Source organism: Gopherus evgoodei, chromosome 23 (genome assembly GCF_007399415.2).
Source record: "Gopherus evgoodei ecotype Sinaloan lineage chromosome 23, rGopEvg1_v1.p, whole genome shotgun sequence".
In the NCBI taxonomy this organism is placed as follows: domain Eukaryota; kingdom Metazoa; phylum Chordata; order Testudines; family Testudinidae; genus Gopherus; species Gopherus evgoodei.
Genome location: NC_044344.1, coordinates 14396312 through 14407428, shown reverse-complemented (window position 1 = coordinate 14407428; position 11117 = coordinate 14396312). Strand labels below are relative to the sequence as shown.

General features: G+C 51.7%; 1 protein-coding gene across 1 annotated transcript; it reads left to right on the top strand.

The window, feature by feature from the left end:
- The first annotated feature begins 992 nt into the window (after positions 1-992).
- FZD2 (frizzled class receptor 2) lies at positions 993-4228 on the top strand. Its single transcript, XM_030541623.1, has one exon. It carries the CDS (start codon positions 1342-1344, stop codon positions 3019-3021), a length of 1680 nt encoding a protein of 559 aa, XP_030397483.1. The 5' UTR covers positions 993-1341; the 3' UTR covers positions 3022-4228.
- The last annotated feature ends 6889 nt before the right edge of the window (positions 4229-11117 follow it).

Sequence of the window (11117 nt, the reverse complement as noted above, 5' to 3'; positions counted from 1 at the left end):
GGTCGCATTTCACAGAGGGCTTTTTTGGGGGGTGGGACTGGAGTAGAAACACTTTCAAATGTACCTATTTGAAAAGAAATAACGATCTAGGACACGTAGCTGTAGATAGACACGTGCACACTCCTCTCCCTCCAGCTCCAGCTGTTAGATCAGCTACACGTGGCCCTGAGAGAACCATGCAGACCCAGGGCAGGTTCTGCTCATCCCCTGTGCTACACGGTCCAGGATCAGACCTCACCTGAGCGCTTAGACACCTGGGTTCTGGCTCGCCAAAGGCACGTGCTTAACTTTCCTCCTGGATCCCCCAGTGCGTCAAGTTAAGCACGTGCCCAGTCTCTGCAGAATCAGGGCCGAAATCTGTGAAGAGTGGTAAAAATCCGACCTGTCACATCAGCGGCTCATCCCTACGTAGTTTAAGACAAAAGAGATAAATCTCTCTCACATGTTTCAAGCCTGGATACTTACAAGCCGGGGGGGGGAGGGGGAGGTTATGTCAAAAGAATTTGAAAATGGGAGATTCTTAGTAAAATGTTGCTATTTGAAAAGGGTCGCGCAGGAAAGGGGTCTGCGGAGGGTCCCTAGAACCAGGGGAAGCAGGGCAGGGAGAGCGAGCAACTCGGGACGCTGGGGCGGGGCTGAAGCGATTTTGCAGCCTGGCCGGGCTGAGCTCCGGCTACAGCCAGACGTTTGGGCCAGTCGGGACGACGGAAAAGCTGCACCGGAGAAAACACCCAAACTTGGGCTGAACTTGCCTGGCGCTCTCCGGCCCCCGGAGCTGGCAGCGCGGGTGTGTTGTCGTTAGGAAAGTTGGGGGGGTGGTGTTTCACGGAGCCCGCTGGCGGGGGGGGCGCTTCCGCCCCATAAGATCAATGTATCTGCAAACTAATCGTGCGGACGCTGATTACTAAGCAATCGCCCCTTCCAAGCGGCCAGGGCAGGGGCAGCCCCGGGCAGCTGCTGGCGGAGCTCATTATGCTGCGCTTGACCAATCCTGCCCTCGGGGCTGGTCCCTGCGTTTGAATCTGATTGGCCGCGAGGAAATTTTGGGCCGGGGCTTAGGGCCCGGGCCAGGCCGTTTCAAGGCTCCCTAGGGGCGGAGAGGGAGGAGGGGGCTGGCCTGGATTCTGCGCGCTCCAGGGCTGGGGCCCCCTTGAAACCGGCTAATTGGGGCTGAAGGGGGCTGGAGCCGCACAAAGGAGGGAGCTCCGAGACTTGGCCGGTCTGGCTGCGGGCAGGGCGCCCGGCGGCGGTCCCGGGACTCGGCTGCGGACTCCAGCGCGAACTTTGCCGGGCCCGGGAGGGGCGCGTTAGCTCGGGAAAGGCGGCGGCAGCACTGGCATCATGCGCCCGTCCAGCGTCCTGCACCGCCTGGCCTCGCTGCTGCTGTGGCTGAACGTGCTGGGCCCGGGCCGGGGCCGGGGCCAGTTCCACGGCGAGAAGGGCATCTCCATCCCGGACCACGGCTTCTGCCAGCCCATCTCCATCCCGCTCTGCACCGACATCGCCTACAACCAGACCATCATGCCCAACCTGCTGGGCCACACCAACCAGGAGGACGCGGGGCTGGAGGTGCACCAGTTCTACCCGCTGGTGAAGGTGCAGTGCTCGCCAGAGCTCAAGTTCTTCCTGTGCTCCATGTACGCGCCGGTGTGCACGGTGCTGGAGCAGGCCATCCCGCCCTGCCGCTCCATCTGCGAGCGGGCGCGCCAGGGCTGCGAGGCGCTCATGAACAAATTCGGCTTCCAGTGGCCCGAGCGCCTGCGCTGCGAGAACTTCCCCCGCCACGGCGCCGAGCAGATCTGCGTGGGGCAGAACCACTCGGAGGACGGCGGCTCCCCGGCGCTGCTCACCAGCCCCGCGCCGCTGCCCGGCCAGGGCACCCCGGGCGCGCCGCGCTACGCCACGCCGGAGCACCCGTTCCACTGCCCGCGGGCGCTGCAGGTGCCCAGCTACCTCAACTACAAGTTCCTGGGCGAGAAGGACTGCGCGGCGCCCTGCGAGCCGGCCCGCGGCGACGGCCACATGTTCTTCAGCCAGGAGGAGGTGCGCTTCGCCCGGCTCTGGATCCTGGTGTGGTCCGTGCTCTGCTGCGCCTCCACCTTCTTCACCGTCACCACCTACCTGGTGGACATGCAGCGGTTCCGCTACCCGGAGCGGCCCATCATCTTCCTGTCGGGCTGCTACACCATGGTGTCGGTGGCCTACATCGCGGGCTTCGTGTTGCAGGAGCGCGTGGTGTGTAACGAGCGCTTCCAGGAGGACGGGTACCGCACAGTGGTGCAGGGCACCAAGAAGGAGGGCTGCACCATCCTCTTCATGATGCTCTACTTCTTCAGCATGGCCAGCTCCATCTGGTGGGTCATCCTCTCCCTCACCTGGTTCCTGGCCGCCGGCATGAAGTGGGGCCACGAGGCCATCGAGGCCAACTCGCAGTACTTCCACCTGGCCGCCTGGGCCGTGCCGGCCGTCAAGACCATCACCATCCTGGCCATGGGGCAGGTGGACGGGGACCTGCTGAGCGGCGTCTGCTTCGTGGGGCTGCACAGCCTGGACCCGCTGCGCGGCTTCGTGCTGGCCCCGCTCTTCGTCTACCTGTTCATCGGCACCTCCTTCCTGCTGGCCGGCTTCGTCTCACTCTTCCGCATCCGCACCATCATGAAGCACGGCGGCACCAAGACCGAGAAGCTGGAGCGGCTCATGGTGCGGATCGGCGTCTTCAGCGTCCTCTACACCGTGCCCGCCACCATCGTCATCGCCTGCTACTTCTACGAGCAAGCCTTCCGCGCGCACTGGGAGCGCAGCTGGGTGAGCGCGCACTGCAAGAGCCTGGCCATCCCCTGCCCGCTGCACTACGCGCCGCGCATGAGCCCCGACTTCACCGTCTACATGATCAAGTACCTCATGACCCTCATCGTGGGCATCACCTCCGGCTTCTGGATCTGGTCCGGCAAGACGCTGCACTCCTGGCGCAAGTTCTACGCGCGCCTGGCGCACAGCCGGCACGGCGAGACCACGGTGTGAGCCTGGCGGCGGGGACCGGGGGGCGAGGGAAGGATTTAACACGCGCTGCTGCTGCTTTTCAGTCGCATCGAAACCGCCTTGGAGTTATCGGGTCAGGAACGGGCGAGGGTGGCTTGTAATTAGACCTGTACATAGCGTCTGTAAATGGAATTATATATTTCTATTTAAAACCAGCACGGAACCCGCGGAGATCCAGAAACTCTCTCGAGGCGGCTCGGCTCGGCTCCGCACGGCTCGGCCCTGCCGCCTCTCTTCGGTACGAACGTGTCGGGTTTTTCCCCTTCTCGGCCTTGGCAATAGCTCCCCTCTACATGGAGCCGGAGTGTCTGTCTGTGTTGGCTGCGGGGCAACGTTTTCAGTTGAACTTCCATAAGCGCCAGCCAGACCTGTGATCGCTTCCCTCGATGTGCGCACTGCGGGGGCTGTCCTGTATTAAAGGCAGACTTTGGTTTGATTTTTTTTTTTAAGTACCCTTCTCCCTCCGTTGGAAGTTTACCAAGAAGCTTTTTTGCTTTTTAAATCTGAAGAGGGGCTGCCTCCCCCTGTTATCCTGACCTGAGTGGGGTGGCCTGGCTCTGAGGATCTGGCAGTGGTTTTGCTAAGGCTCTTCTGCCCAACTAGAGACTCCAGCGGAAGGCGCATGGGATTGATTCATGACAAAAGCACACCCCAGTTTAGCGCTTTTCTCAACCCCCCTTTTTTAACCTTTGCCTTAAAGCTACTTTGCTGGCATTGTACATTTCACTCTCCCCAAATGCTGTGTACAGAAGTTTTTCTAAACTGTGTCCTTAGTAAGCAGTCTGTTTTTTGCAAGTACAACTGAGTTTAAAAACACACACAACCCCCAAACCCTACTTCTGAGGGGGTTTTCCTAACTCGAGCTGTAATCCAAATTATAAAACCTTAGCAACTGCCATTTGAAACTTTGGTGGTGTGGTGCGCTTTCATTCAGGTAGGCATCATTGAAAGCAGTAAGTGGGTTGGGAAGGATCTTTTTACTTATTTGGGGGGGTGGGGGATGGGGAAGTGGCTCTCATTTTAAAGTTACTGCTTGCGGGAAAAAAAAAACAAAAAAACCCACCCCAGAGGGTTACTGTGCCTTGTCAGTGTTTGCTGATGTGTTCTGGAATCCTATAGCTGAAAACTCCTAGGAAGTTTAACAGATTTTTCTGTGAAATAAAGGTAAAGACTCTCTTTTGTAACTCCATGTTTGGCAGTGATGTGGTGAGGAAATGTTTGTTGCATAATTCTTAATCGCTCCTCTTACAACTTTTTTATTTTTAATTTCCAGGATTGGCCAATATGTTACAACTTTATTTTAAATTCTAAAAATCTTTTGTGGCTTACTGTGCAAACCATCAACTGCAAAGGAGAATATTTAGAACTTGATTTTAAAAATGAACAACTTTCTGCCACTGCACACTTCAAACTTTCCCCTAATAACTACAGTATTAAAGAGGGAAGAATTAAAATTAAGTTTATAGACCCTGCCCCCTATTAATGAATGCTGGCTTCATTCCTATTTTCACTCATTGTAGAATGTATAAATTATCCATTTGTAAGGTTTGTAATTCTCTTTTTATAATATTTAAGGGGAAGGGACTTGGATTGATTTCTTTGTCACCACATCAAATATACTTTAGTGTGAGTCTGCCTGTGTGTTTTGGAGTGGAGCTGGGAAGGGGAGAACATAAGGGTGGGAATCAGAAGCCATTCATGGGTTGGGATTTTTTAAGTACAATTCATTAGAATGCTAGAAATAATCAGCTCATAACTTGAACTTTTCTTAGTTTCACTGGTAGATTTCAGATCCTTTGGGCTGAAAAGCTGGTTTGATCAAAACAACAAGAATTGACTTCCCTCCTCACAATTCAGTATTTCATTGGTAAATGGAGTCTGATCTCAAAACAGCTTTAAGGAGTAATGTGTATGGCCTGATTCTGTTTACTTTAACTTGCCAGAAATTGACTAGAAAATACCATCCCCTGGACTGTAATTATAATGTAGCTTGGGCTATAAGATCATGGCTAAAACAGCACAAAGCTGTGGTAGGATACAAAGAGTTAAACTACAAATCTTGTGTATCTCCACTTTAGATTGGGGGGAGGAAAACACCCCTTAGCTCTGATTTAATTTTCCAGTGGCAAATGGGGGAAATATTCCCGCCTCCCCTCAGTGGCATTTAAAAAGTGAGCCTTTTGCTTGCCTGCTGCTGCTACACCTACTTCCCCTGGGGTGTTGGCTCCCCCATCTCCTAAACCTTCCATAGGGTTATAACATTTTAATCAAGGTGGCTTTGACTTACTGATTTTCCTCCCCTGCAGGGGGAAGAATGCCCAGGGAGACGCTAGATGCCAGTGTAAGCAGAGGGAGGACAGTGATGAAGGGGTGTGTGTGTTGGGAATGGTAAATTTTAACCCCTGTATTTGATTTAATCCCCCCGCCCCCCGGGCTCAAGAGACTGTAGAAGGGAATTTGGAAACATGCTGTAATTGCATGTGTGCTGGTTTCAACCTCCAGAGTAAGGGGCGGGGGGGACTGTCCTAAAGGGAACCAGCTGGGAGTGGTAAGCTGTGAACATGTGTCCTGTATCAAACTGGGCCTGCTAGATAAAGGAGATATACATTCCAGCTGTCTCGTGTGCCCTGGTCATTATTAGAGAGTGAGGGGGCAGATGCGTCACTGCTGGAGCCAAGGCTAGACCTTCCTGGGTACACGCGCTGTAGCTGGTTCTCTGCTGAGCCAGTACAAGTAAATCCCTTGCCGCAGAGCTGGCCTATTGATCCTGCAGGGCCAAAATGTGACTACAGATTTGGGGGGGCCTGAGCTCTAGAGCCACCCTCTGAAAATGGGGGCCTGTTGGGTGTCTTCTATAAGGCACCCAAACCCACGAGCTCCTTCTGAAAATCCTACCCTGAGCCTTGAAGGTGTGAATGCCAGTTAAAGGAAATGTCTTCAAATCAGCTCCTCCCTTAAGAGGCTGGCAGGGCTCTGCTGCTGACACCCCTAACGCTCCAAAGAACGTAGCTTTGCTCTACTTAGGTGTCAGCATATCCCTGGCTGCTGGGAGGGAAAGGCAGCACCCCCAGGGCCTGCAGCCTGCTGTTGACAGACAAGGAGTCTTCCCAGTCACTCTTTGAAAATGCCTGTATTTGTGCACTTTGAAATCAGCCTTCCTAATCAGCTTTGCTGCCCAGCAGCTGTTTTGTGTTACTCTGTTGTAGGAAGGCATTTCAGTTTACCCCTAAGAAGACAGATTACACCCAACCCTGCTGGAACGTCCTTTGTTTTTCACAGACAAAATGTCCTGTGCAAATCATGAGGGGAAGAGGGGAAATGCAAACTCTTCTCCAAGGATCGCAGGATCTGTGTGTGTGAAGCTTTCCAGTACCTCAGCTTAGAAAGAGACCTTGGAAGGGCTGGTTTCAGAGTGGCAGCCGCGTTAGTCTGTATCAGCAGAAACAAAGAAGAGTCCTTGTGGCACCCTAGGGACTGACAATTTTATTTGGGCATAAGCTTTCGCGGGATAAAACCCACTTCATCAGGGCTGTTACTTTGGAAAAGTTTGCGCTGTGCTACCGTCTTTGTGATTTGTACCGTGCTGGCCCCTGCAGCCTTCTCTTGGTGTTTGGCTAGAGAGCTTTTTAGTGAATTCATTTGTACCACCCTGGCCAGATTTCCACTCCACAAGACCTCAGTGCCAGCAGCACCCGTGTTCTCAATAAGTGCTGAGTCCTGTTGAAAACCTGACCCAAAGATTGTAGGGCTGAGAAGGAAGCAGTTTCATTCAATCAATCTTTGGTTCCCAGTTTTCTGTAAACCAGGAGTTCTCAAAGTGGGCGTCAGGACCCCTCAGGGGCTTGCAAGGTTCTTACGTGGGAGGGGTCGTGAGCTGCCAGCCTCCACCCCAAACCCTGCTTTGCCTCCAGCATTTATAATGGTGTTAAATATATAAAAAAGCATTTTTCATTGATTGGGGGGAGGGGTTGCACTCAGAGGTTTGCTCTGTGAAAGGAGTCACTAATAAAAAACAGTTTGAGAATCACTGTGTAAACGCTTCTCTTGTTCTAGGGCTCTCGGCCATCTCATTTTAACCAAATAATCTGTATCGTTCTCTACTGCCATAGACCCTACCTTGTGATTTAATACAAGGGCCTTTCACGGGCTTTTTTTGTTTTAGGTTAGAGTTGAATTGGATGCTTTTTTTTTTTTTTTTTAAATGGGAATGGGGGGAGGGTTTTGTTCCCAGTTAAGTGTGGAAAGTTGACAGACTGGCTTTGAAATGGAGATTGCCCCCACCCCCAACGCTTAAGAAAAGCAGCAGTCTGCTTAATGCATTAAACATCCCAGCTGTTGTAGAGAAGGAAAAGACTAGAAAGTTTCATCTAGTCAGGGAAGAAACATCCCCAGGTTTGGGGAGCGGGGCGGGGGGGGGGAGAGTGGGTTGTTCTCTCTGCTATAAACTCTCATCCCAGTCCAGGAATTATTTTAAATAAATAAATTCCTTTGCACCAGACTGGAGACTGCCCAGTCATGCAGACAAAAAGCCCTTCTTTAAATGACTCAGTTGCGAATCAGTGCTCAGAGGAGATGAGGCAATCTGAGCTGCTTAATAAACACACAACTTTTTTTCCAGACAGAAAAAAGCTGGCTCTGGGCAGGGAGAAAACTGAACCCCCAGAGTGACTTTGCCAGTGAAGTAAGCAGCTGAAAAAGGGGTCAGGGGTGTGGGTGAGTGAGATAAAGGGAAGTTGGGATTCAACCCTGCCTACCTAGGAGGTTGCTTCATGCTCCTTGTCGTGGCATCAATAGGCTTCCATCCAGGCCCTTTACCTCTGTCTCCTATAGGCTCCAATCCTGCAGGCTCCCCCCACATCAAGGGGGCTCCCCACATGGGTGCAGGGGTCCAAGCCTGGGGAGCAGGGACTCAGGCCTATCTGAATCCATCAATCTTTAAGCTGATCTGGGAACTGAAATGAAGAGGAATCTCTGAAGCAGCAAAGGCCGGGTGTTGGTGCTTTAATAAATAACACCCTGGGCCAGCTGGGAGAGGGAAGGGGGCTCTTCTCTGGGGAGAGGGTGGGATGCTGCATGCACTGTGCCTGTTGCAGAGAGCAGGGACAGTGCCTGCCATCCGACAGAGGTGCGGTCCCTTTGATGTGAACTAATTAGGCCTGTGATGTTTTCACAGCTGGCTTAGTGTGGCTGGGCTCTGTGGAAGTCAATTAAAGTGCAGCTCCAACCCCCACTTCCCAATCAAACACCCCAACTGATACCAGGCCCCCCTTGCAGGTCCCCAGAGAACCTCCAACTCCTCACACAGTGGTTTGTGATGAAAGAAACTAACCGCTGGAGAGGAAAGACTCAGCAGGTTTTTCTAGGGCTGTATATTTGAATCCAGATAATGTATGTAAATTGTAACCTTTTTATCTAATCCTTGGGAGGGACGTATTGTGTTCGTAAAGCGATGGGGTCAGGCTGAGGGGAGCGCTAAAGGAGTGCAGCTGGATCTATATCCCAAAGTGGTAGAGAGCAGAAATCCTTCTCCAAAGAGAAAGCCGTGTCTCTGTTGGTCATAGCCCCGCGGTAGCAATTCATCACCGGCTCACGCTGGGCCTAGAACCTTTTATGAGTTCTGGTTTTTTAGTTAGAAAAGTAGGATTGTCTTTAAGTTACACAAGTTGTGTGTGTGTGTGTGTGTGTGTGTAAACAAATACGTTCACCAATGTGCTCAGGACTTTTCGTGCTTCTCTAACTCTCGGATGGTGGGGGGCTGTACTGACCCCCTGGGCGTGGCTTGGGCTACACTGAAAAGCCCCAACCCTGCAGCCTCTTCAGTGGGTGGGTAGCTTGTGCGGGAGCGCAGCCTCACTGAAGCTGGTGGGGCTGCTTCCATGAGCACAGTTATGTGAGTTTAAGAGCTTATCCGGCCTGGGAAATTGACTGGCAGAGCTAAACCAGCCTGCTCATGGCTGCCTGTAGCTGCGCTGGTATAACTCAGATAGTTCCTGTGCTCTAGCTATGCTGGGTAATTACCCTGTGTAAACAAGCACTCTGTTTGTTTGCAAGGTTGGCGCTTTGTTCATGTGATCTCCCCAGTGGCACGTATAAATAAAGTTAGTCGTGTGTAAGTGTTTGCAGGATCGTGACCTGTATTTGTGCAACAAATCCCTCCTCTTCCCCCACAAAGGAATCTCTTACGGAGATAGATATAGCTATTACTACCTATCAGTGCCCGAGGTAGCAGGGACTGAATGGTAAACGTAAGGTGTGTTTCCAAAACCATGTCTCCAAGGTAAACTGCAGCAATCTACTCTGCTGGGTCAATTTCCCTGCCTGCCATGGGAAGTGCTCTCTCTTTGGTGTAAGGAGTGCTTGAGCTAAGGCTCACCGAAGTCAGTAACAGTCATCGCTGCCCTTGGATCGGGGAAATTCACACACGTTGGGCTGAGTGCCATGTCCCGTTGCTGTAGAAAGTTCAGTTGGCTTCAATGGCGGTGGGACCTAGCTCAGAGCGTTGAAGAGAGACCAGGATCAAATCCATCAGGGATCGAATTCTGTTCCTAGGTTCATTGAGCCCAAGGCCATGGTGATCATGTCAGCTGACCTTCCGCATAGCACATAGCACAATAATTCCCAGAGCTGAGCTTTCAGGGGACCATCCATCTTGCTCTAAAAAGTGGTAGTGATGGAGAATCCACCGTGAACCTTGGTAGGTTGCTCCAATGGTTAATTACTCTCCCTGTTAACAAATGACATCTTGGTTCCAGTCTGAATTTGTTTAGCTTCAACTTGCAGCCGCTGGGCCTTTGCTGGATTGAAGAGCCCATTATCAAGTATCTTCCCCATGCAGCTACTTATAAACTGTGATTGAGCTTGTTGAGTCTCTCTCCATCAGGCAGGGTTTCTAATCTGTTAGTCAGTCTTGCGGCTCCTCACCGAACTCTCTGCAATTTATCAACATCCTTCCTGAAGTGTGGGCACCAGAACTGGACGCAGGATTCCAGCAGTGGTTACACCTGTGCCAAATACAGAGGAAAATTAGCCTTTGCTCCTCAAGATTCCCTGTTTAGGCATCCCAGGATCGCATTCGTTCTTTTGGCCACATCACACTGGGAGCTCACGTTCAGCTGATTTTCCCCCACGCCCGCCACCTCCCCTGCTTCCCAGGATCGAGTCCCCCATCCTGCAAGTGTGGCCTGGTTCTTTGTTCCTAGATGAGTACGTTTACTTGTAGCCATATTAAAATGCATAGTTAGCTTTCACCCAGTTTACCAAACGATCCAGATCACTCTGTATCAGTGATCTGCCCTCATCATTAGTCTCCATTCCCCAATGTTTGTGTCATCTGCAAACTTGGTCAGCGGCGATTTTTATGTTTTCGTCCAGGTAATTACTAAGAATGGTAGCTAGTGTAGGGCCAAGAACTGATCCCTGAAGGACCCTGCTGGGAACACACCCACTTAATGATTCCCCATTTACAGTTGCATTTGAGACATACCGGTGGGCCGATTTTTAAGCCATTTAACATGCCATATTAATCTTGTATTGTTCTAGTCTTCTAATCAAAATGTTGTGTGGTACCAAGTCAAATGCCTTACAGAAGCCTGGGAGCAGGTCTACAGCAGGAAATTAGCTTGGTATAACTAAGTTGAAGGCGTCAAACTTGGTATAGACAGCACTAAGTTGACAGGAGACTTCTCCCATTGACCCTCGCTAGCGCCTCTCAGGGAGGAGGACGAGTACCCGCACCAAGGGGAGACCCCCTTTTCACTGATGCGCTCCAGTGGTGCTACTGGAGCATTTGAAGTGTAGACAAGCCTGTTATCAACCGCTCTTGAAATCTCATCAAAGAGAGATATCAAGTTAGGCCGACAGGATGTGTTTTCCATAAATTCATGCTGAGTGGCATTAATTTCATTACCATCCTTCTCTAGTAATCCAGTCCCGTATCAGCCACTCTATTATCTGGCCCAAGAGCGATGTCAGGCCTATAATGACCCACGTCATCGCATTTACCTTTTTAATATTGGTACAACATTGGCTTTCAGTCGTCTGGAATTTCCCCAGTGCTCCAAGACTTACTGAAAATTAAC